This window comes from Indicator indicator, chromosome 9 (assembly GCF_027791375.1).
Source record: "Indicator indicator isolate 239-I01 chromosome 9, UM_Iind_1.1, whole genome shotgun sequence".
Lineage (NCBI taxonomy): Eukaryota > Metazoa > Chordata > Aves > Piciformes > Indicatoridae > Indicator > Indicator indicator.
Genome location: NC_072018.1, coordinates 21,187,509 through 21,214,675, shown reverse-complemented (window position 1 = coordinate 21,214,675; position 27,167 = coordinate 21,187,509). Strand labels below are relative to the sequence as shown.

The window sequence follows — 27,167 nt, the reverse complement described above, 5'->3', positions numbered from 1 at the left end:
TTCCCCCCTCCCCCTTATATTTACTCATAATTGCCCTTGTTGTGACATGTGTCCATTGCATCTTGCTCTTTTGTTGGGCACTTCTGAGAGAAGTGTGTCAACATCCTCTGCGTCACTCACTAGGTAGTTGTAGACAGCAACTGAGATCCATCTTTAGCTTTGTCTTTTGAAGGCTGAATAAACCCAGCTCTCTCACCTTCTCCACATTCTCCAGTTAGTAATTATATTGGACTGTTTGGCATTACTGCAGTATGTTAGTGTCTTGTACTGGGGAGACGGAAGCTTGAAAGAATGTCTGAACACATTAATCTAAGCCTATGTTTTTTTGGAAGCAGTAAATTATATTAATCTTTTCTGGAACTGAGCTCCATTAATTTATAGAATCATACAATCATTAAGGTTGGAAAATTCCTCTAAGATCATCAAGTCCAACCATCAACTTAGCACTACCATGCCCACTAAAGCATGCCCTGAAGTGGCATGCCTACACGTTTTTTCAACATCTCCAGAGATGGTGACTCCCCACCACTTCCCTAGGCAGCCTCTTCCAGTGCTTGACCAAAAGGTTAGGTCATGGTTGTGGAATTTTTGCCTCCATTTGGAAGCATGAGCTACCAGTTTCGTGGCTTTAGTAGCTGGTGGTGTATATTCTGATAAGCTATGCATACTTGAGATGACTTCAAGTAGTCCTTAAAAGTCCTTTGAAGATCAGGATGAAGATCTTCCTAATAACTCATGTGTAAGCACTGTGATTGAAATAAATTAGTATTTGAGTTGAGAAGAACCTGGCAATGCAGAATGGAATGCCAGACAGAGGTAGCAGCTTTCAACTCAAGTTTTAGTGCTACTGAAAAATTCCAGTTGCAGTTTTGCAGTTGTAGCTACAGCTGTGAGAAGAAACTATGGATTAACGTATTAGGTTTAGACATTAGGAAGAAATTCTTTACCAGAATGGTGGTAATGCACAGGAACAGGTTGCCCAGAGAAATTGTGGAGGCTCCAGCCCTGGAATTGTTCAAAGCCAGGTTGGATGAGGCCTTCAGCAAACTGGTGTCGTGGGAGGTGTTTCTGCCTACGGCAGGGGCATTGAACCTAGATGATCTTTTAGGTCCCTTCCAATTTAAACCGTTCTATGATTCTATGACACAGAAGTGAATGAGGAATTTGAAAAGGAAGACAAGGATTCAGAATTGCTTCAGGAGAAAGCTTTACTCTGTTTTGGGGCACTTGGAACAAGTTTCAGGTGGGAGGAGGTGACTGTGCTGCAGACCTATACTAACCAGCAGTGGTGAGAAATTAGACTGTCCTATGACAGGCATGTTGAGATTTTTGGTATGTCATGATCCTTTCATCAAATGGCCACCACTGTGGGTATGCTATCAGAATTGCCCTGGGCACCTGTTTTGAGGAAAGTCACTCATTCTGGCCTGATGCTCTGTTGTTTTTTTTGTCAGTGCTAGTGATGCACAGAAACATTTGCAGTGACACGACCTGCTGAGCTGTACGGGCTGGTGTTTAGTGTGGTTGTGTTTTTTCTAGCATGGTGCTGGTTTTGCATGTCCTATGCACTTTTAAATTAAAATTACTTGATTGCGCATGTTGGTTCAGTGAGTGGAAAGGTCAGCATTTGTAAAACATTTTTAGTTTGCTTTATTTGTCCATAGAACAGTAATGCTGAGTCCTCCTCCATGGATGCTGGTGAGGCAAATGGGTATTGTCTGGGGTTTTTGCGGCCTAGAAAGATGTGCTGTGGGACGGTCTTCTGGTAAACCAGTGTCCAGTGTTCAGGTAGTGAGATCTACAGACCCTTGAAAGCTGAGACAAATGAACTCATCCTGAGACAGATATACTGGATCCCAAAGAGAAGGAGGTCCTTCGCCTTTGCATCTCCTCCACTTCTCTGCCAATCCTAAACCACTTTCCATTGTATTTCAGGCTTTCCTGAAGATATGGGACATTCATTGTTTCAGTCTTCTCTTCCAAGATCTTTGTATTATTGGCAGTTGTTAACAACAGTGTCTTTGAGGACCTTAATGCCTCAAAGATTATGAGTGTGAGTACTGTATGGTGAAAAAGAACATTTGTTGTTCATATCACCCAACAATTTTGAGATAACCCTCTACAGATCCTTTTTTCTTTCTTGGAATTTGGTCTCACATTTCTTTCCATGTCTTTGGGAATACAAGTTTAGGTGATCTAATTAGCTGGTGCCCAAAAGAAACTCTTTATGTTTACGGATCCAGCATGAGGCAAGAGGCCGTGGATACAATGCTTATAAATACAGAAGTTTTAGACCTAAGTCACTGCTTGGTCCCTCCTAATCCCTTCTTGTGGCTGTTGCATTTTGCTGTTGGTAGGGGTTGCTTTCTTACTGTGGCTGTAAAGTCTAACTGAGGCTGCTGGGATCTGTGTTTAAGGCCTGTTATTTGGGAAGGTACTTGAAGCAGATATTCTGTGGTCCCTTGTGAACTATATCTATTATGCAATGGAGTCCAGTATCTTCCTGTCATAAGATGTGACTGGGGAACAGCTGTTTTTCCATATCATGGAGAGATGTGTGGCCCTGATCAAAAGAAGCATGTGTTTATAAAGGCTAAAGGGAATCCAGCAAAGTATAAATTGCTTTTATTCATCAGAGTTTTGCCTTCTGATGTCCTGATTGTCTGACAGGACATTGATATCTACCTGAAACCTGGATCAAAGCAGTCCTTTCTTGTAACATCAAGGGCCCTACTAGGACACAGTGTTCCTAAAATTTCACTTTATAACTCCCTTACATGCTCAGCATTTGCTGTGTTGACCTTGTTGCTCTCTAATGACTCTGAAGCACAGGAATCCCAATCATCATCACCACTTCTGAACTTGGGTGAACTCGTACTTTTTCTTCACTTGCCTACTTCTGGGGGAGCTTGATCCACCTAGCCCCAGTAATTCATAAGTGTGCTACTCACAGTAAAAGATACATACAATAAAGTCTGATCAGAACAGTGTGAAAAGCAGCATGGAGATGGTCAGTATAGTTCAGAGCTTGGAAGCCAGAGTCACATTATCACAGTTACAAAACAGCACAGTAAATTCCTGGTTCGATCATCCTGACAACTGCCTCGAGTAGATGAGGAAAGTTTTCCAGCCTGTAACAGATAAAAATACTGAAAAAGCTATGTCAGAGAAGCGCAGGTTGGAATGATATGGATACAGACAGCTCTTTCAGTTGGAAAACGGATGATGTTGAGGTTCCTTTAAAAACAAAACAAAACAAAAACACACAGAACTGTAAATGGAACTGTTCCTTTACAGTCAGTAGAAACAGTGAGATTCACATACACACGAAGTTTAAGAGGTAATAGTTTTTAATTTATTTTTGGTACATTCGTCAGTAGTACTTGTAGCTCTTGCAAAGGCTTTTGGACTTGGACTATCACATCATGGGAGCACTTGAGCAATACACACAGATTTTCCTATTTAAACACGGATTAGGACAGGACGTTATAAATTGGGTTGCGCAGTACTCAAGGTACCTCAAAGTGGCGTGGGTGACGTTGCGGGGGCCACCACGGATGGGTCGCTCCAGCATACTCCTCACCCCGACAGGAACGGGTACACGTTCAGGTCGACATGCACAACGCGGGTGATTCCTGCACGGCCGTTTGTGACCAGGAAAACGCTGCCCCTCGCACTGTATTCTGAGCCATGCTGAGCGCTGGGAGAGTTCCGGGGCGCGCTGCTCGGTGCCCCGGCCTGCCCGGCGGGCTTGAGCTCGGCAGTGGGCTCGGGAGCGCCCCACCGCTATGGCCAGCCCCCGCACACGCCTTTAGCCTTCCTGCCGCTCACCCTGCGCGGCGGGCACGGTCGGTCCGGGAGGGGAAAACGGCAACAAGACCCCCGGAGTAGCGCTCCGCAGGCACCGCCGCATGGGCAGCCGGTGTGGGACCCAGCTCCGGCGAGCCCTGCCCGGAAGAGGGCGGCAGCACCTCCTGCACAGCGGGTAGCGGAGCAGGCGATGGCAGCGGGCGGGCTCACCGCCGCCACCGAATGCCCCTCAGCCGCAGCGGCCCCTGTGCACTCGGGGCGGCCCCCTCCCCTCCCTGGCCTCCCCGCCCCTGCCCCGCATTGGCTGCGGGCGGTGACGGGCAGCTGGGGAGGACCCTGTCAGGCGGCCGCGGAGGGGCCTACACCGGGGGTCCGGCCGCGCCGGGGAGCGGTGCTGTACCGAGCGCAGGGGTGTTGGACGGAGTCGAGCCGCGCCGGTGCCGCCATGGGGGTAGAGATCGAGACCATCTCTCCGGGAGACGGTACGGGACCGCGGGGGAAGCAGCCCTGCAGCACGGGGGCGGGAGCGCCCGGGTCTGACCGGCGACCCGACCCGGTGGGTGTCGCCCGGGGCTCCGAGGCTGAAGGGAGAGGAGAGAGCGCGGGGGCCTGCCGCCGTGAGGCGACATGGTGCAGGAGGGAAGGCACGGCCGCCCCCGCTCCCCCTCACCTCCGCGGGCACGTTTCCCTGGTGCGGGAAAAGGGAAGCGGGGCGAGGCGGCCGCTCGAGGTCCCAGCGTCAGGGGGAAGCTGTCGGCTCCCCGGGCGGGGAAAGCCGCAGCAGGGCCGCCTGGATATTTGTCTCTGACATCTGCTTGACAGGTGCACAAACCCTTGCGCGGTGCTGCCGGCCGGGCGCGGGGGGCAGCGCTGGGGCCGGGAGCGTCCCGGCGTCGCGGCGCTCGCCCTGCCGCAAACTTTCCCCGGTTCCTAGCCCAGCCTCGCCAGGGTCCACCAACCATTTGTATAAGCATCCTCCCGCGTGGCCGGGCCGCCTGCCTCCTCCCGGTTAAATGTGAGGTGCAGCCCGGGTGGCAATAACCTCTGCTTGGCGCAAGTTCTCCGTTCCAGAGCCAGTCCATGTCGTTCTGCTCTTCAGCGGTGTTAAAATATCATTTCACAGGGCTTGGGGTTTGTTGTTTTTTAAAGAGAACATCCAGCCGTAGTTATGTATAGAATAAGTCAAATTCATCCTCGGCTGGTACGCAACCATAAATAATTTGTTGAAGTCCATCTCAGCTGAACTTCCTTGGTCTAGTATCTTTTCTTTCTTTTTGTGTCCTTTTAAATGGATTTCTCCCTCTGTCCTGTTTAGGTTGGGGGATCTTATTCTTCCCTTGGTTGCACAGATTTAAAAGCAGAATACTTATGTGTGGGTGTAAGTAATGTTGCTGCGTTGAGAGTAGAAAGAAGTGTGGAACTTAACCTTGTAATTGTACTCTCTAGCTATTAAATATATCAGCCCTGTCTTTGTAAGCAATATCTTATTCCACATAAGGTTATATGGATTAGTACTCTTGGATGCAAGTCTTCATAAAAATCAGCTGACTTTAAACACTGTCTTAAAACCACAGCTAGTCAGTGGTCCTGAGAAGCTTTGTTTTTAATTCAACTTTGATTTGAATTTATGTAGCTTCATTGACTTTGCTGGTGTTACTCGTACAGCAGAATATGTGTCCGAAAGGTCTGATACTCTTTTTCTCAGATCTCTGTATAATAGTGCATCATTTGAACAACATCTCCTTTACCAAGGGTAGGATTCATCTCACATAACTTTTTCTCAGCTTAGGTGGCTAGTCTAAAGCAGCCTTGTAGGTTTTTTTCGTAGTCATCTCCAGAGAAGAATTCATCTTCCCTCTCTCTGGATAGACTGGGTTTTTCTCAAAGTGCTGCTAATTCTCCACTGCAAATAGAGGATTTCCAGGAAACTGGCATATGATAGCTGCTAGTGTTTTAGGTGACTGAAGTTAAATGAGATGACTCTTACTTTAGGGTTACAGTATTGTCCTGACTGATATGTATTGTACTGTGCTTTGTGCAATTCACAGCAGCCAAATACAAGCTGATGAAGAACAAGGCTGTTCAGATAATGCTTGGAACCATCGTAATCTCAATTTCATGTTATAAGTCTTGACTCACCCTATTAGGCTCCTTTCCTGCCATTTACTGCTCACAGTGGTTTTGGCATATAAGCCCCAAATACTGTACGTTTCTGGATGTTTTATACCCTTCAATGTGCACTATAATGCATGAGTGATCACACACAGGATCACACAGATGTTGGGGGTTGGAAGGGACCTCTGGAGATCATTGAGTCCAAACCCCTGCCTGAGCAGGACCATAGAATCCAGTGCAGGTCGCACAGGAACACATCTGGATGGGTCTTGAAAGTCTCCAGAGAAGGAGACTCCACAATCTCTCTGGGGAGCCTGTTCCAGTGCTCTGGGACCCTTACAGTAAAGAAGTTCTTCCTCATATTGAGGTGGAAATTCCTGTGCTGTAGTTTACATCCATTGCCCTTTGTCCTATCACAGGGCACAAGTGAGAGGAGGCTGTCCCTTCTTGACACCCAGCCCTCATATATTTATAAACATTTATTAAATCCCCTTTCAGTCTTCTCTTCTCCAGACTAAAAAGCCCAAGGTCTCTCAGCCTTAATCAGCCCCATAGCCCTCTGTTGGACTCTCTCGAGTAGATCCCTGTCCCTCCTGAACTGGAGAGCCCAAAACTGGATGTAGTATTCCTAGTGAGGTCTCACTAGGGCAGAGTAGAGAGGGAGGAGAACCTCCCTTGATCTGCTGGACGCACTCCATGATCTATCATGTTAATTCATGCTGAGGCAGTCAGCAAGTCAACTAAGAGATGAGCCTCAGTTTCTGTTTTTCTGGCAAGGATGTTCCTCAATAGCTGGTCCAGGGCCTTCCCCTGGACAACATTACTTGAAGAAATCAAGGTTAGGTGGTTTAATGTACCACTGGCACCTAATGTAGTCTGGAAAGTCTTCCCCTGGCTTTTAGTGCCTTTGGCAGCACCTAGAACATGGTAATTTTGAAAATGGAAATTTTGTTTTCCAGTTGCAAGAAAATAATTTAAGCCTTAATTTCCTTTCAGTATGGAAATTTTAGGAGGCTCTTTTGAGAGCCCAGTGCATCACCCCTTTACTGTTGGCACAGTGCCTTTGTAGGTGAAAGTTTCTGTAAATCCCTTCCTGGCTAATTAAGATGCCCTTGTCAGAGCTCTTGAGTGAAAGACATTAGAAATGTCAATGCAAATGAAGCCTTCTATGACTTTATTTGAAAAAATTACAACAAAAACATTCTGAAAGATTTATGGTTATAATCCATGAAGTTTTGACAGTGTTTTATGTAAATGCAAACATAATGCCCACCGATGAAGGGAAAATTGTATGAGGAGCCAAGCTGGAACCTTTTACCCTAAACCATACGTGTTCCTGTCTTGCTTAATGTGATTTGATAAAGCATAGTCACTACAGATCTCAGCCAGGCATTTTCCTCTTACAAGATAAATCTGCCTAGCCAGTCAGAGACAAGAAAAGAATCACCTTTTCTAATTTTAACAGGACGGACGTTTCCAAAGAAGGGTCAGACATGTGTGGTGCACTACACAGGTAAGGCATGTTCTGAATATTCTCTCTGTACCCACTTCCTTGCCTTAAGGAGCAATTGGCCATTTCAAATGTGTGTCTTGTATTTTTTGCTTTCTCCTACCACTCATCATCCATTTGATGACATTCTGATGGGTTTCCTGAACACTTTGGTTTCAGCTGAGCAGTTCAGGCCACAGCATCTAGATGTGCATGCTAGGAGGTTTGCCAAGCGTAGCATTCAGTGATGAGAGGTTAACAGAGGAGGCTGTGGACCTGATTGTCTAAGCCACTTTGCTGGCTAATGAAATCAAGCATGAAAATGCTGGGCTCATGTTTTTCCAGCCTCTGATCTCAACACAGATCAGTAATGATTGTATATGTCTTAAAAGCACATGTCAGCCTGCTGGCAGTTACATTCATTCCAGACTGAAGAGATCAATGCAAAGTATATTTAACATTTGTTTTATGGACTTGGATGAATCTTAAGTGACAAGTCTGTTAAGGGAGCTCTTTCTGCTGCACCTTTGTGCAGAGGGAAAGTGTCCTTGAAATCACTTTGGGATGTTATATTTTGTCTATAGTTATGTCAATTGTCAAAAGACTTTTGCAGTCTGTCTCCAGCTGGGAAGTTCACATCAAGAGCTGCCATGTGATGTGGCCTTTTCCTTGGAGAAAGCAGAACTTAGGTGATGTGGGGATTGAGAGCTGCTGAGCTGCACCCAGATCTGTTTTCCTCTGGTGTTCAGCATTATAGAAGAGTTCTCACTGGAAGCTGTTGCCTTCTTCCAGTTTTGTACTTGCTTCTCTAGCTTACAGCTGCAGCAAGGTGGGAACATTTTCCAGTAAATATAACTACTGAGGTAAACCTATTTGTATTCTCAAGCACCTTTTTAATATGATATCAGTAATACCTTCTTCAGAAGGTTATATACATGATGGGATTGATAACTAAGATAGTGGGTGGACACCAAAACACATTTCCAGCAGCAAAGGTTTGTGTCATGTTTTTGTCAGAGATTTCATTGAGCAAGCTTCTGAAAGCCTTTGGCAATCTGCTTACTCTTTTTGCTTTCCATCTGCAAAATGATCATTGTACTTTGCCTCGTGCAGATGGATTGCAAGCAGTTTGGGATGTGAACTGCCTAACCTAATGGCATCCTCAACTTGATTGGGTTTAAACCAACTTGATTGTGGTTTAAATTTGTTGACTCTGGCAACAGGAATTAGTAGTGCAGAATTTTCAGAGATTTAGGAAGGTGACACCAAATGTGAGTTTTTGGCTAACAAGGCCTCTGAACAAAACCTTGTTGTTAATGCTCTGTCTAGAGAGTGTGGGGTAAAACTGGCTCTTAGGGAAGGTGAGTCCTGTACCTGGCCCTCTTGCTGGATGATGCCATGATGTCCCACATCTGTTCTCAATAGCAGAGGAGCAGCTTTTTTTCCAAGTTCTTCGGAGCTGACGTTCTCTTGTTTTGTCCCATGTCAGCTGTAGCAGGGCTGACTTCGTAAGCTCTTCATTTTTCTCCTTGGCCACCTGGAAATCTGTGATAATATTACAATTCCCTTGTTAAGGAACTGGTAATGTTCAATATTTGTGGTATGCTGGAATAGACTTGTTGGAGTGAGACTACAAAGGTACAGTAAATAAATAATTGCTTATTAAACACCACAAAATACATTTGGGATAGAGTAGAGCAGCACTAAGATCTGAAGGATGGACATCAGGGTCTGTTAACACACCTGGGCTCTGTGTTCTTCTCATCCTGCATCAGTTTTCTCAGTTTCCCACTTCTGACATGACTATTTCCCCTACCCTTTGGTGTCTGGCTGGCCACCACTCTTACTTAGCTTTCTCTTACAGTTGTTTTCCCTTGGCCAGAGAAGATCCTGGCAAGCTTTCCATCCAATGGTATTGTTAGTCAGGTGAAACCATGGTAAACACGAATCAGATCTCTTAGTCAAAGCTAGCTGGTGTTACCTTCTCCCCCTAGAGGACCTCTCCAGGTGCTTGACATCCAGATTGAGTGGAGGCATGAGGAAGTTAAGAGGTGTCAAGGACCTACCTGCCCAATTGCAATTTTAGCTCTGAAAGGCAGATCCCTTGCATGGCTTTGCTCAGCCCAGCTAAGGCAGTTCTGGTGCGATCAGTGCACACAGTGTGACAGCCAGCCTGCAGTAGCCTTATTCTGTGCTTCTGCAGAGCTGCAGGCTGGTGGGTGACCTTGGTTGTCCCTGTGGCTGCAGTCCCACCTTCTGGAGGGGGAGGCTTTTGTTGTTATGCTGTTAGTGCACCTTGCATACCTCTGCAGTTTCTGCTGTTGGTGCCTCCTCAGTCAATGCAGCAGCCATCTCCTCCTCAAAAAGTTCCACATGGTGCTTCATGAGGAATCCTACCAGCTTTGTCACCTGCACAGAGCAAACCATTAGTTTTCAGGCTGCTGGATGAAGGGGGCAAACAGCCTCCTCTTCTCCTGACCCTTCCTTCTGTGCAGAAAGCTGAATCCCAACAAGTCCCACAAGGAGGTCTCCCCAGTTCAAAGCCTCCCATTTGACCCCAGGGGGCCAAGTGCCAAGCTCCCCTATACCAAACCATTATCTGAAATGAGAAAGGTGGCTGCTGTGGGGCCTGGCTGTGCCAGGGTGTCCCTGAGCCATGGGGGAGCTCACCTGAAGCCACAGCAGCAATTTAGCTGGTCCATCCCTACACAGGACACTCTGGTGAGGCTCAGAAAAGTGCCAAACTGGCTCAAGCAGGACTGCCAGTGATTCCTGGTGCCAGACACTCCTGCTGGGCAAGAGCTGCACTCTCCCTAGTACCACTCTGTGCTGGCCTAGCACCAGCCCAGCAGGCACTGTGGTGTTTGCTGGCTGGTGCTGGGAAAACACAAGATGACTGCTGGTCTCTCAATGGTTGCACTGGGGGGCTGTGGTGGGGCAGGGGCACCAGGAGCTCTCCAGAGGGAGGGGAAGGGAAAGGAAGGGAAGGGAAAGGAAGGGAAGGGAAGGGAAAGGAAGGGAAGGGAAAGGAAGGGAAGGGAAGGGAAAGGAAGGGAAGGGAAGGGAAAGGAAGGGAAGGGAAGGGAAAGGAAGGGGAAGGGAAGGGAAGGGAAGGGAAGGGAAGGGAAGGGAAGGGAAGGGAAGGGAAGGGAAGGGACAGCAGCTTTTTCAGCTGCAATATCAAGGATCAAAACAAATAGTTCAGTTGGAAAGAACCTTACATGGTCATCTAAGCCAATTGCCAGACCACTTCAAGACTGACCAGAAGTTAAAGTATATAATTAAGAGCTTTGCCCCTTAAACACTGACAGGCAATTTCAGGATTGTGGATAGCAAATGTTGTCAAGCTAGCTCTCCAAGAGAGTGTGCATACAAATGACTGGACAATGTTTCCAGAGGATCATAGGGTATTCCATCAAGATCCACAAATAACTGATGATACTTCAATAAGAAACTGAAAAAGATACAAAAGAAATATGCCTATGGATATAAAATTGGCTTTTTTAGTGGAGGACTTTCCAGTAGGCCTTCGAAAGGACTGGTTGTAGCCCCACTGTGACATTTGTACAAGTAGAGAAAGATACCACAGTGATAAAAATTAGCAAATCTATCCTAAATAAAGAGTCTCATCCCATAGGTGATTGATACAAAGTATTATGGATTACTGTGTGAAATGACAAGAATAGTTTACAGTTTCTATAAAACCCTTTACAAGTTGTAGGTGGAAGAACAAAGAATGAAGCCTGTGCTTACAGATAAGAGGACTTTGTCATGCAAAGCAGTGACTTTGAAAAAGACTTGGGGACTGGTGATTGATTGTCAGCTGAACACGAGCTCCTAAGCTGGTCTTCAGCCAAAAAGATGACTTCAATTTATGAATATATAAGCAGGAACACTGAGGAAAAGGGAGGATGTCCAGAAGCCTCACACTGATACAGCTCGCTTTTGTAGTCCACAGTTCTGGGAAGAGTCATGAGGGTGGTAGAAGTGCTGGGAAATTTTTCTGAACATAAAATACTTTATTTATTCATAAAAGCATAAGGGATGGTTTGTTAGTTACATGGGGGACAAAAAAATTGATAGGGCAACTGCCAGTTTACCAAAATACATTAAGATCTCATAACTAGAAAGTGAAATTTTACATGTTCACTTTAAAATAAAGAATACATTTGAACTGGAAATACTAACTCATAATTAACATCAGTCAATAATTGCAGTTAGTTCATTGCCTTGAGAAGCTTTAAAATCACCTCTAATTCAAACAGGAATTACTGTGTGGAAATCCTATAGCCTGCATTAAAGTAGGAAGTCAGGTGGAGAGATTGCAAGGATCACTTCTTGAGTGCATTAATTAATAGTTTTGTCATGTATTTTGGAAGCTTTGGTTGCATTCTTTTTCAGTGGTCTTTTCCTCATGTCAGTCATGGAGGCTTCGGATCTTTTCCAGTTTCATAGCTTTTATGGCTGTGATGACAATTAGTCTGACTTCCCAAATACCAGCTTCTGAACTTGAACTCAATTACTTCCTTAAGTTTAATCATGTCAATTATTTTTCTTTTGCATTTCATGCTTTGTATGTCCATATCTTTCATACGTTTTCTTTTATAGAGCTTGATGAAAAGTACAAAATGGAATGGACCAAAATTTCACCTGCATTTTTGACTTTTATCATTTTATGATGGTCAAATAAGTGCTCTGCCACAGGCAGAATTCACTGACATCAGAGGACAGACAGTATTTTCGTAGAATAGTAGAATGGTTTGGGTTGGAAGGGACCTTAAAGATCATCTAGTTTTAACACATACAAAACATGGGCAGGGACACCTCCTGCTAGGCCAGATTGCTCAGGGTCCCATCAGATCTGTCTTTGAACACCTCCAGGCTTCTTTGGGCAACCTGTTCCAGTGCCTTACCAGCCTTGTGGTGAAGTATTTTCTTCTAATGTCTAATCTCAGTTTGGCTTCTTCCAGGCTGAAGCCATTACTCCTTATCCGGTCAGTACATGCCTTTGTAAAAAGTCCCTCTCCAGCTATCCTGTAGGCCTTCTTCAAGTACTAGAAGACTGCTATAAGGTCTCCCTGGAGTGTTCAGTTCTCCAGGCTGAGCAACACCAACTCTCTCTGCCTGCCTTCATAGGAGAGGTTCTCCAGCCCTCTGATTATCTTTGTGGCTATCCTCTGGACCTGCTGTATCAGTTCCATGTCCTTCTTGTGTTGGGGGCTCCAGAGCTGGACACAGAATTCATGAGAGCAGAGTAGAGGGCAAGAATTGCCTCTCTCAGCCTCAGCCTCTCTGAGACGGCCATGCTATTTTTAATGCAGCCCAGGACATGGTTGGCTTTCTGGGCTGCAAGCACCCATTGCTGGCTCATGTTGAGATTATCATCAATCAGTGCCCCCCATTTTGTAGGAGATGCTTTATATTGTGAAAAATGAGCTGGTAGGTTGCTCTGGGATCATTTCTATCCAGTTGCATTCTGATTTCCACCTTGCACTGGACATCCTTAAGAATTGGTCACTTCTCCAAAAAGTAATCAGAGCATATTAAAAGGTGATTAACCAATTGTGGAACGCAACATCATGTTTCATTTTCTATACATAGCCAGAGGCCTCAATTATGGTGTTCTGGTTTTTTATTAGAAAGTACTTACTGTATATGAAAAACAAAATACTTGCATTAAAAGAGGTGGGCATTTGACTTAAAGTTATTTCTTTGGTGTGGGGGTTACTGGGCAGAAAGCTTTGATCTGTGTCATGGATCTGACCAGAGAGCTGTGATAGCTCTTTCTATAAAAATAGGTGAGTGTTAGAATTCCCTAGCAGAAGACAGCAGCACCTACAAGAAGGAAGGCTTTCTCATGTGATCTGAAATGTACCTAAATATTTGCAGTTCAGAAAGACTGACAAGCCAGTGTGCATAAAACCCTTTGCAGTCATCACGTCTCATTTAACTGGCATCCCACTACTGTACTCTTCTCTAAAAACTTGATTTGACTGAACATTCTGGAAACCCCTGCATTATCAACTTTGCACAGGCAAAACAAGTTCCTGCAGCAGCTATTTCCAGGAGCTAATACTGGCCCTTTGAAGCTCTTTTCCACTTTCATCTCTGCCCTGTTTTGCATCAGGATTTCTTGACTCTTGTTCTCCTGCGAGCTCCTGCTCACAGGGCACACTCACTGTTGAGTGGTTCTGTGTTGCACATGCATTGAAGCTGCATCCTCTTAACAGGGAAAACCTAGGCTTGCAAACGGCGTTCACAGCTTGTGCTTTGAGCATACCTCAAGAACATCTGTATGCTAAAAATAGAAATAGCCACACAAGAAAGCACATGGAAAACTTCTCTGAAAACTAACTGTAAAATAAAATGATCTAATCTGAAAATATGATGGGCACGTAGCACAGAAATTCACCTTGATTTTTAAAGTGCTGCTAATGCTGGATGTGGTTTGGGGGCATATTCTGGAGCCACTGGAGGACCTGTGGTATGACTACATGGAAAGGTGCAGGGAGAGGTAATTGGAGTCACAGTGTGGCTAGGGGCTGTGTGGACACGCTGGGAACCTGGTATTTCCTGCATGTCCTCAGGCAGTGCAAGTGGCAAGTAGTGTGGTCTGCAAGCTATGGAGCATCTCAGTGTCTTCCCTGACATAGGCCTGCATCATAGGTGTCACATGAAATAACAGATGCAGGGATAGCTTCACAGCCTATGTTGTGTACAATACAGCCTTACCCCATCATCCTTACCTCTGGGTGAAGAAGGGAAGGGAACTCCTGAACTGATGTAGAGAATTTCTAGAAAGGGGGAATAGGAAGGGGAAACAGAGAAGCAAGTCAGTAACTGTTGAGAACTGCTGTCTGCTGGATGTCACTTTTTTGACTCTGGGACCTTTCTGGCCTCTGTGGATCACACTATTAAGAAGAGTATGGAAGCACGCACTTCCCCTCCACCAAAAATGAGAGGTACAGTAAATGTGAGCCCTGCATTTCTACATAAACATATAGATTCCCTAGCACCAAATGTTCCAATTTTCCTGCAATACAAGTACTTTTCATGTTATCTTTTTGGCAGAGCACAGCCTAGTGTACTTTACACAACTTTACAGTCCCTGATGGTTTGGGTATAAGACTTTACACCTGATTTTTAAATAGCTTTATTCCCTTTTAAGTAGAAAATGATACCTGCTTTGGATATTGCTAGAGAAGATTGCCTAGTGATCAAACCAAATACACAAGAAAACCCTTGTGAAAGACAAAATTCTCTTCTCTGTGAAAGTCATGCAGCAGTAACTCTCAAATGCAAATCTACTTGTAGCCCTGATGTTGCTGTGCACCAGTAATACATGAATTTTATTCTTGAAGTATATATTCATCATTATTTTCAATACAATGCATCTATTCTTTACATGTGTTACAGCAACCCCCAGCGGTCCCACCAGAGGGCTTCATCATGGTACACACAACTGACGTAATGAGGTTAATTTTATTGAGTGTTTGGCTCATTGTACCCCAATGTTCATGATTCATCATTTCTTTTGTCAGTGAATAGTGAGATAATGAGGTAGCAGGTTGACAAGGGCAGAAGTAAATTTAGATTTAAAATGATGGGTATGCCTTGTGAGCAAGTTCAACCAAACGGCACCTCGGTCAGTTCCATGGGAATTGCCAGGTCAAAGCTGACTCAGAATTCGTATTTATGAGTACTCTATCAAAATGTAAGCATGAATAATGTTAAGTGATTTCTTAATACACGTTAACTGGTATTTTCCACTACCCAATATTTCTTAAATGTTCTACGCACCATGTAGAGACCTGGCACTTGGCATTGTTGAATCTCAGACAGTTAGCCTCAGCCCCTTGTATATTGAGAGTTGAGAAGGTTTTAAAATAATGTAATTGAAATCTGAGGTCTTAGATGCCCAGATGCTTTTGAAATACCCACAGAATGACTACTGCATCTTTAGACACCTAATTGTCTTCAAATATCTGCCCTTTGTGCTGCGTTTACATGCAAAAACAATGCCATTTGTGCTACTATTGTGTTTTCTGGCGTGAATGTGTTAATGTATCTACAATATGTGAGCATTGCAGAGGTATTGAGAAAAACTTGACTCTTCAATCAACATTTCTATAGGAATATGTGTGATAGCAGATATTATATTCTTCTATCCTGGTAGATGTGACATTTTAAATCTGATTAATACATACCACATGGTGTATACAATTGCAGTTAGATGGTTGTGTGCTGCTCTAGCAGGCAGTGAGTGTTTCTCAGCTTTTTCTGAGCTTGTCATGAGTCATAGAGACAAGGGAGTATAGAACATTGCTGGCCACTTTAAATGAAGATTGGTCCTGTTTGACTTGCAATTTTAAGTATTATTAATTTACTTAATAAATATTTTGATTGCCTTTTGTTATGTATATGTGTGTTATTCACAGGCTTAAGAGACATGGCATGCTCATCCTCTAGCTCAAGAGTTTCTGCTGTGTTGGAGGTGAGCACGTTCTTGTTCTTGAACACCACCCCAGGCCACGTCTACATTTCAGCTGACAAGGGCTGGGAGTAGGAGGGTTGTGTGAGCCACCACTTCTGATCACAGGTGTGCCCTGCAGGCACTGTACAGACTGCCCTTTTGTGTGTGCTAAGGTGCCTGGCAGAATATTGAGCTGCCAGACAGGCTTAGGCAAAGCATCCCTTGGGCTGCGCCTGGGTTGCTGTCTAAATATGGAGTGATCCAGAGAGCAGCCTTTGGGTGACCCCAGCATGCAGTGTTGGAAATTCCTGTTTTTCTCAGAGCATAACCAGGTCTCTAAGCTGGAAAGTTAAGTTGAAAATACATGGCTACAGCAGAGAGAGCAATTTCACCTGAGCAAGCATCCATGACCTAAACATGCCCCAGTCATGATTTTGTAGCTCTGTACTGATGGTAATCCATGTTTGCTCAGACCCTGGCTAGGATCAAACACGTCAGCTACTGCTTAAAGATTTCTGACTGGGGAACAGAAACAGAAGAAAGAGAATGAAAAGTTTTAGGATTAGACAGAGAACGATTATATTTGTCTGGGCAGTAGCAGTGCCAAACACATGCAGTGTTTGGAAGCTGCTGCTTGATGGCACCACCTAAAATACTCATGGAGCAGCCTCAAGTTTGCTCAACTTGAAAATCTAAAGTGTGGCTCTTGAGCCAACCATAGAGCTTGCTATTGGTCTCACTGGACATTTTACCACTTCTTTTATTTACTCTTACTCTTAACCCTTACTTTGGGCAGACCAAGAGCCTGATGAAAGGAATATCCAATGCATGATTTAGCTAGTGTAGATGGTCACCCCATGGTCTTCTAATTTCTTGCATGCAGAGGCCAGTGTGAGAGAAAGCAAGGAATTTAATGGGCGCTGTAGAGCAGTCACAAGGAACACTCTCCTGCTACTTTGCAGTGTCATGTGAGAGTCATGCCAGGTAAAAAATGTTTTCATCTGTGAGGTCAGAGAGTTGTGTTTGCTTTATGGGTCTCCTTAGAGCTATATAGGAAGAGTGTTTCTGTACTGAAGGCTGCATGTTGTTGCAGTTTGAGTGTTTTTTGGGACTACAGTATTGGTTTTCTTTTCTCATGACCAAAAAAATTTAAAAATCATTTATGAGCAGGACAGCAGGACTTCAGTAGTAAAGCTCAAGGTGACTGAGAAACAGAAGATACTTGATTATTTAACCTCCCACTAAAAAGACATGTTTAATTCTTTAATATATAAGTGCTTTTTCATAAAAGAATCTGCTTTTTTCCTATACCGCTCTGACTCTGTTACCTGTTCTTATAGTAAACATGGGTGTGTAGGATGAAGGAGAATAATTGCTTTTAAAACAGTTGAAAATAACACAATTAAACCTCTGTAATCAGATATTACAGGATGTGGCTATTCATGTCAAGGTACTTTTTGCTAAAGATCTGTCCCGCAGTGATCAACCAGTGGCAGTTCTAGGGTTTCAGACATAAATATTCAGGAAGGCAAAGCTGGGGAGATCTTCAGATCAAATTCATCTGTGGCAATTCTAAGGATGGAGTAACAAGTTCAGCCCTGGAAAAGTAAAGAATGAGGTAGAGTGTTCTTAGGGCAACTAAACAACAACTTTAGTGATCCTTTGGTTGCTTTCAGTGCAGATGCAGATCCAAAAGGATCAAATTCTGCTGTAAAATGCTGCCGCTCTGCTACGGGTGTTCCAGTCATTTTTTTTCTTAGCATTGTCATTGTTTCCAGGAACAGAGAAAAGATAATTTGATTATGTTTGTATCATAGCATCATCCAAGAGCTCCATTGTGCTTAACTGTGCAAAAAACAGATTAAGAGAAACTTGTTCCCAGACAGCTAAGGGAGGTCAACAGCGAAGAACAGAGGAGGAAGTGACACAGTCAGAAACACCCATATATTTTACTATTATATTTACTTTCTGTTTTCAGAGGTAAGTAAGAGATATCTCTTAGCCAAGTCATCCACTTAATAACTTGATCTTCTGTGATGTTAAGGACGTTTTTGGGTGTTGAGGAGAGACGCTTATAGTGAGAGCTCAGAGAGATACTCAGAGAAAGTGAGCACAAGAGTTCACACCTCCTCCAGGTCTCCAGGATCATTTTGTTTGTTTTGAATGTGTTTTAGCCCACTGGCAGCCTTGCCCGTGCTCACTTCAGAGAGAGGTGGCTATACTGTAGCATGTACAGTATGACTACACTGCTATTAATACCCTCAGGGAAAGGGAGGACGACATGGCACAGTATGTGTGAAAAGATGTCTTGTGCTGGCGGCATTGACGTTGAGTCATTCCATCCTGTCTGTGGCTGTGGGGAGCAGTCGCTTCAGGCTTCTAAAGCTGCTATGGGCTAATCGTTATAATAAGCACTTCAGGCAGAGTCTGGCTCTCCCTCTTCAGTCTCCTTCTGTCTGTAAATATTTGTCCTGTCCACATCTATTGTTGGCACAGAGGCATCAGAAAAAAGTTCTCTTAAGCCGTTGCTTGCATATTTGGCTTTGGACCAGTGAAAGCTAAATCTGGTCATCTTAGCCTCTTACTGCCCCTGCTAATTCTTATTTCTTCTTTCTTTTTTTTTTTTTTTTTTAAGAAGTAAATTATGACTCTCTTTGTGATGGGTCAGAATTTCCTGGGGGTAGGTTGTCATTCCCCCAAGGCACATGCCTTTCATAGCACGTGCCAGTGCAAGTAAACAGTGGGAGAGGGGGGGTTTAATTCCTTTTGTACACACCATCCAATTTGTTCGTTGGCACTTTGCCCACTCAGAGGGAAGGATGGCCATCTCTGTATACAAGCCAGAATTTGATGTATTTTTTGCCTGCCTTCCTTCCTCTAGTTGTCTGTACCAGGCACAGCAGATTTCCAAAAATGAATGTGTTAATACAAGTATCACTTACTGCCCCTCCTGCGACATCTATGACATTGCTATTTCCAACTTAAAATGAGCAATTTGATGAGTCAGGGAGTCTGCTCTGACTCAGACTGTTTGATGTGGGAGTGTCTTAGGGTCATGAATATTTCTATTAATACAGGGTCAAACTTGAGTAGAGAGCTCTGGTTCTATTTGCCTATTTTTAGTAAAGTCACACCAATCCAGCAAACCCAGCCAAACGAAACCTAGCTCAGTTTGCTTTGAATTTGTATGAACAGAATATAAAACTCAAATTCCAAACAACTATTATAAATTTGGTAATTTATTAATTATTATAAATTTGGTAATTTTATTCCATGCTCATCTAACACACTAGTCTTTATGTGTGTGGTGGGAAATTTTGTACAAGGTCCTCCTTTATTCTTGAAGTTGCTGACTAATATGACCATCTAACATCAGATGTTCTGTTTTTGCAGTGAAAAGTGTTGAAACCTAACTAGTTTATTGTCTCATTGATTTATTTTTCCTTCAAACACGTTTGAAGAAAACTGTGAAACCTCTCTTGAATTCTTATCCTTTCAAAGTGTATAAGCAAGGCTACTGAGAGACACTCTGTAATTTCTCCCTCCTAAGCTCTCAGAAGGCTCTTGATGCAAGGATAAATGAAGGAAAGAGTTTTGATTCATGTGTGCTGTTAATTACTTTTAAGATGTTCTAAGTAAATATTCTCACTGTGTCGTAGTCCTGGGTCCTACAGAATAACTCCACATTAGAAGAAGTGGCAGGTGCAAAGATTAGAACATCAGAGTTTTCTGGATTCCTGGAAAGAAAATTGTCTTTAAATGCAGTGACTGAGAGGAAAAAAAAAAGAAAGGAAAGAAAAAAAGAAAGATGTGCATGGGAGAGTAGAAAATGGTTATAGGAAAATGTGTGGTAGGAAAACTCCTACGTCCCAAGTCTTCTATGTCTGCAATGGCTCAGAATTCATTCTCATCTGGAACAAACTAGCATTGCTCTGTTGACCTTTTCAAGGTTCAGCTGTTTTACCCCAGCTTAAAATCTGACCTTATGTGTGCAGATAGCAAGGTGGCGCAGAACTGGGAGAGATCAGGGCAACACTTCCTAATCTCCATGAAGGCTTCTGAAGCAGATAAAAAGGTAGTGCTCCTGCTTTGCATTTTGTAACACTTCAGCAGAGCAAGTAGGATGTTGAAGTTGCTCTGAATGAGATCAGAACAAGGGTTAGAAGTTTTTGTAACCTTAAAAATACAGGTGACACTGATTTGTGTTCTATTCTGAGAGCCTAAATGATTGAGCCAGCAAACTGAGATGTGGCCCAGTGCACTTAGTCTGGTAGTGCTGTCACCACAAAGACAGAAACAAAGATCATATCCGGACACCAGCCTAAAAAGATTTTGTGGACTATTAATCAAATTAGGGATCAGATAACATGTTCTCCCAGTCACTGGAATGAAATCTGGCTGCCTTAGAGTAAGAACATACACTGTGCCATAGCTAGAAATGCTCACCATTGACTTCGTGTTGTATGTGAAAATCCATGTGGTTTGTATGGCTGTGCAAAGCATTAGATCATCTGAAAACATGACAAAATTCTTTGGTCTAAATTGGCCTTCCCTCTTTATTAAGCAATATCAAGAGTCAAAACAGGTCTTGGAGCTCACACGGAGGAATTCTGGTATTTGATTTGAGCATGCACAGTCCATCTGTAAAGTTCAAACGTGGTGTTGGAGGCCATGACAAATATATTCTGACATGCATCCTTGACCTGCAGTCATGTTACATGACAGCCCGATGTCATGATCTCAGCCTGCAAAGTATTTGTAGCAGCAATCGTGCTTGTAGCATGACAAACAACGCCTTTCTGTTGATTGGTTTCGTTGCTAAGACTTCACCCCTGGCCATTGTCAGCTTACTATATAGAGAACCTGATACAGAACTGAAACTAATATAAGAAAACAGAATTGCATGTATCCATGCATGCAGCAGGTCAGAAGAATTGGTATTGCATATACGTTTATTGAGTGTAGATATGATCCACCTTTAGGCTGTACTACAACAGTGTCTGCAACATTGCCTTTTCCAGGGGCATCTGTGATCTTCCTTCCTGATATCATGCTATAATTTTCTCTTCCTTCCCATCCTTCCAGTCTTACTGACAGCAGGAAGACTGGAAAATATTTTAAAATTAAAAGATTATTTAAAATATGATCTTGTTGGATTTCTAGTCAACAATACCTCAGGAGAAGCAGCTTTGGCTGCTCCACTGAAAAAGTTGCTACAAGATGATGTAATCTGGCAGTAGGCACCAAAACAAGACATGATATTGCAGCAGCTAAAAATGGCAATCTGTAGTGCACCAATATTTAGGCTTCCTGGTCCTTTAAAGCAGTTCATTCAATTCAGAGAGATGCAACTAAACACTGTTTGAGTTCTGGTTCCTTGTAAGGTGCACTGTGCCTGTGTTATCCACGTAATTTGCTGTAATAGAAGTACAAAAATACTACACTAAACAGAAGTAGGATGTTTTATTTGCTCCAAAACTGACTTCTCTGCTTAATGTAATGTTGCAATCCAATTGCAACAGTTTATAAATCACTTGTTGTTTGGTTGGTTGGTTGGTTTTATGTCACACCACTTTCCTTGGGAAAGCACTGATGAAAGATGTATTTCTGACATTGCCTAGCAAAGTGTTAATTTGAGATTTGCTGTCTGGGAGTTTGGTGTCATAATTTCCAGAGTCAGGTGTTAAGATCTTCGCAGAAAAAGCTGTTTATGTTATAGAAGCCACCTTAGTACTAAGGGCAGGTCACAAAAAGGCTTGCATGCTCATTCACAAGCTGTGCAAAAATTTATACACTGTTTTTTTTGCCTGGACAATTGGCTGCTAAATAGCATCCATACTGGACCTTGAAATGTGGAGCCACTCTCTAAGAAGGCTGTGAACAGCAAGTAAAAATGTAAGGATAGAAGGCAGTATATAATCCTCTTGCTAGAAGGTAAACACTAGGATGCATAGTGCACAAGCAAGGCAGATGGTTTGACTCTAAAATATAGATCAAGAATTGAATTACCAGTATTATTATGGCTGCTGTAAACTTTTGATTCAGCTTTAGATGTGTTTCCTTCACTAACTATTTTGGCAGGTGTTCAGGATGGGGTGCAGGCAGTGCCCTTATATACATAAGATCAGGTAGCCATCTGTTGGTGGCTTATCACACTTTACTGAAGGCAGAGAAGAGGCATCTGGATCGAGGCAATCCCAAGCACAAATCCAGGCTGGGCAGTGACTGGCTGGAAAACAGCCTTGAGGAGGGGGACTTGGGAGTGCTGGTGGACGAGAAGCTCAACAGGAGCTGTCAATGTGCACTTGCAGCACAGAAAGCCAACCAGATCCTGGGCTGCATCTGGGGAAGTGTGGCCAGCAGGTCAAGGGAGGTGATTCTCCCCCTCTACTCAGCTCTGGTGAGACCCCACCTGGAGTACTGCGTCCAGTTCTGGAGCTCCTATTACAAGAGGGATATGGACATGCTGGAAGGTGTCCAGAGAAGGGCCACCAGGATGATCAGAGGGCTGGAGCACCTCTCCTATGAGGACAGACTGAAAGAGTTGGGGCTGTTCAGTCTGGAGAAGAGAAGGCTCCGAAGTGACCTTATTGTGCCTTCCAGTATCTGAAAGGGGCTACAAGAAAGCTGGGGAGGGACTTTTTAGGATCTCAGGTAGTGACAGGACTAGGGGGAATGGAATAAAGCTGGAATTGGGGAGATTCAGACTGGACGTGAGGAAGAAGTTCTTCCCCATGAGAGTGGTGAGAGCCTGGAATGGGTTGTCCAGGGAGGTGGTTGAGGCCCCATCCCTGGCGGTGTTTAAGGCCAGGCTGGATGAGGCTCTGGCCAGCCTCATCTAGTGTGAGGTGTCCCTGCCCATGGCAGGGAGGTTGGAACTGGATGATCCTTGTGGTCCCTTCCAACCCTGACTGATTCTATGATTCTAAGAGCTAAAATTGCAAGCCTGCAGAACACTGGTTTGGCACTCCATCCTGTATGATAGGGCAGAAGGAGCTCAGAAACATAAATTGTGATTACATGCCACAGTCTTCCTGAAATTAAATTCTTCTCTGAGCATTTTCAGAAGTGAGGAATTTGCTCATAGCAGAAATGGAGCTTTCACCAACGTATGAGGTGTGGTGAAAAAGTGAAGCAGCTTTGCAAATCAGCAGAGAGACAACTTGCCTGGTATCACTGCAACATTGGCGGTCAGGAATAGCCACAGCTACTGGTATGGAGGCTGTAGTGAGATGGGGATCATCTTTTCTCCCTAGTAACAAGTGATGGGACAAGAGAAAATGGCCTCAGGTTGCACCAGGGGACGTTTAGGCTGGATGTTAGAAAAAAATTCTTGACTGAAGTGGTTATCAAGCATTGGAATCAGGCAGGTGGTTGCATCTGCATCCATGGAGGTGTTAAAAGATGAAGAGATGTGGTGCTAAGGGACATGGTTTAGCACCAGACTTGGTAGACTTAGATAACAGTTGGACTTGATGATCTTGAAAGTCTTTTCCAACTGAAGCTATTCTGTGATTCCTCTGCCTGAGTATCCTCATCATGGCCGTGATGTCAACAAGAGAGAGGAACCAATGATGTAAACCCAAAACTTGGCTTATCAGTAGGAAAATACAGCTAATGTTATGATCTCAGCACAGACTCTGGTATCAAAGGAAGATCTGAAAAGTTTGAAAGCCATCGTTTGGAGCACATCATAAGCTGTAAAGAACAGGTTTATTTGGAGCCTTAGCTGAGGTCATGGACATGCAGGAGAAGTATTAATCTGAATCACACGTGGTTAAAGACTGATGATGAGGGAGTTCTCATAAATCAAAGTGTCTTGTCTTCAGGGCAGATTAATAAGTTGAAAGCTTATGACAAAAATGGTAGGTGGACTTGGTGAAAATTTGTGAGTTTACTACACAATGATTTTTATTGCTAAGTGGATTATTATCATAGAGAAAAAAAGGAATGCAGTATATGGTCCTCTGTGTGTCTAGGATACTGCCTGAGCCCACAGACTTGTACAGAACACATGAGATGTGAAATGAGATGCAGAACATGCTTTCATGGGGTTTGTTCGTCCTTAGTAATCTTTGGTCATGGGGGCAGGCAGAAGCTCACAGATATTCAGTTGCCATGGGGAAGACTCATCAGATATACCAAGAAATTTAAATTCACTGTATCCTTTTTCTTGAAAAATCACAAATGTATTTGTTTTACCAGGAGAAAGATTTGTACTGGTGTCAGTTCGGAGTCCAGTCAGCAGGGTTTCTTTATTTGAAACTTAGATTACTTAAGTTCATTTGATTGATGTAATTTTCCATTTTTTCCCCCCTGGCATCTGTTTGATAACATGAGCAGCCAGATTACTTAGAACTCTGATGAATGATTTCCTAAATCTCAGCAGTTTGGGTGATTGCTGCCCTTGTGAGTGGGATTAGTGAAACGCCCTATGCAGGCAGCCAGTAAATCTGCAGACACATGTTTAAGTATTAAAGTAGTACACAAAACTGAGAGAAATTAACTCCCACAGACCTTTCTCTTTGCTGTGCCAAATGGGAACATGGAAGCAGCAGCCTAAACAAATTGAGCTTTTACATGTTGCATACCGTTGTGTATTATGGATTACAGAGTAAGCCATGCTACCTGTTCTGGGAACATCTGTTCAATTATTTTTAAAAGTGGTGTAGAATCCCTCTTTAAGTGTCTGGGTGAATTCTAGGCTAGATAACTGTCTCCCTCTCTTATAAATCTAATCTTATTTGATCCAAATTTTAGGTCAGTTCTGCCCTTCTTTTGCCTGGTTTGGCTGTCTGGATACTTGAATTTTATCTGCTACGCCTCCCCTTCAGCTTGCTCTTCATGAATTTTAACTTTTCTCTTTTCCTTTTATGTTTTCTCCTTAAGGGCACGGGTGTCTTTTAGCTTGGATGTAGCTAAACAGTATTTGGTGTTACATAATTGGAGAATTAGTGGTATTCCAGAATTCCCTAGGCCTTACCAAAGATGGATTTAAATAGTTCACACTAGGAATCTGAAAATAAAGCAATGTATTCTGAATTGTATTTTCTTTGGAGTTTTGGATCAAATTAAGCAGGACAATCATTATTTTGCAGCAGTCCTTTATATGATTTTGCTATTTAATTGTTAGGAACAGGTTTTTACTGACTTCCTGTAGTAAGTTACTCATATAGGATGCTACTTTTTCAGTTACACTTACTGGGATGATGAAAGGTAGCATGATCTGTGATAGAGAGTGTCTGGTCTACAGCAATTCCTGTGAGTTGTGCAGCGTATTTGTCATCTCTGTCTTTGCTTTTACAGATTATGATGTTACCCATTTTGCTGTAGAGTCTGAAGTCTTCTGGCTTTTTGCTGCTGGTATAATAATACATTTGTTTATGTAAAGCTTCAATGTTTGGTCCACTTTCATCTTGTTTTCCACCTTCTTGTGCTGTTTAGTTATTTTTGTCAATGTTTACCTTTGCTGATTGTGTGTGTGGATTGACTACTTAGTTGCTAAACTGGCACAATGTACAATGTCTCTTATTTGCATCAGTCCTGAGCATGAAAATACTTTTGCTTTTGGAAGTGCAGTCCATCCTCAAATTCCTGTGAAAGTAAACAAGAGCAATGCAGGGACAAACCCTACACATCAGATGCAGCTGATCTAAAAAGCCCTGAGAGCAATGATTGAGATCCCACTGACCCTAATTACTACTTGCTTAGATTACTCCTAATGTCACCATTCTCCACTTCCAGTTACCGTACAGATTCAAGGGGGTGATCCCATTGACTGTTTAGTTGTCTGGTGATGAGAATACCATCAGAAAAAGTGAAGGACATAGGTAATTGAGGCTTGAGGTAGAGCTGAACTTGTGGTGTGTTTGGCACATGATAGAAAGACAAGCAACAGCACCCTCCATACCAACCACCCTTTAAAAAGGATGAACATTCTCAGGCTTGTGTCTGTCTTAAAATTGGATTCAAAGCTCTACATCCAAATGCTGAATTCTAGGAAGAGCTGAAAATCATGGTGCAGCCTTGCACTTACCATGTCCTGCTAGCTGACTATAGGCCTCACTTCACACAGTGCACAGGCGTTCTGTATCTCACCTTCTGGAAGTGCCTGTTTGCCCCCATGGCCTGTATAAGAAACTTCTGATTCTTTTTCTGTCTGACACTTCAGTAAAACTCAAGGAGAGAATCAATAATAGGTGATACTTGTCTTATTCTCAGCCCTTTCTCTGAGATGTTTCTCCTAAAACATTTATTTTGCATTCTCCTTCCTTCTTCCCTTTACTAGGACACAAGTGGCTTGTTAAGTGGATGAAAATAGTTACAGGCACTTGGAAATTCCTGTTGTTCTCCAGAGAGGCAACTATCTAATGTCCAGCAGAGCAGTGCCTAAGACCCATCTGTCAAGATAGCAGCTGCCACTTTTTCGGTAGTTCATTTATAAGACCACCAAGATGAAAACCTAGAGATAGAAAATACCTATTTATAATAACAAACTGTGCTGTTAATAGCTACTTTCCACTGTGGCTCTGAAAGTACTTTAAAGGTTTACTGAATTAATCCTTTCAAGATACCTAAGGAAAAGTATATTAATTAACAATATTATTGCTGGATATGCTAGTGACTGACTCTCTTTCTGACATTGGTGAAACTACAGTTGTTTCACAGGATATAAAATGAAGGTGAGTTATACTTACACAGCTGTCTAGTGATAGAACCTGTTCTTTTTGACATCTCATTTTTTTGCTCTGGTCACAAATCTATGCTATTCTGAATTCTTGGATGATTCTGTTCAGGAGAATACTCCCAAGTGCATCATCCAGCTTAGTTTTAAATTACTGTGGTCCAGATCTTAAACTGATGCATATATTTTTGTACTTTTATGGATATCAAGGGAACTGTTAATATCAGAGAGTCTGCAACACTGGGAACAGTGAATAAAAATCGGAAACAAATGTGGCAAAAGAAGAATTTTGCAATTAATACTATTTCTGAACATTCAGGGTTTACAGGCAGAGCAATATTTATGATACTGCTGTAGTCTGCCTTGGAGAACATAAAATACTATTTACATTGAATACTGCAATATGACTTTTTTTTGTGTGGAAGCAGGTGTGTGCCTAGTAGGTGGGAAAAAGAAACTATGCATCTATAGACAGATTTATTCCTTTAATGAGTGTATCTCGTATATCTTTAAAAAGCAGCCTAGAAAAACAGTGGTATCTGAATAAGACATTCTTCCACTGGAGTATTGCAGCAAATGATAGAGACTGCTTAGCA

At 43.2% G+C, this 27,167-nt stretch overlaps 1 protein-coding gene across 1 annotated transcript in view; it reads left to right on the top strand.

The window, feature by feature from the left end:
• Nucleotides 1-4,255: 4,255 nt before the first annotated feature.
• The window catches only part of FKBP1B (FKBP prolyl isomerase 1B), a 33,449-nt gene continuing 10,537 nt past the window's right edge, over nt 4,256-27,167 (top strand). Inside the window, exons 1-2 of the mRNA XM_054383670.1 lie at nt 4,256-4,292; nt 7,391-7,438. Coding sequence (XP_054239645.1) covers nt 4,256-4,292; nt 7,391-7,438 — 85 coding nt within the window. The remainder of the gene's footprint in view (nt 4,293-7,390; nt 7,439-27,167) is intronic.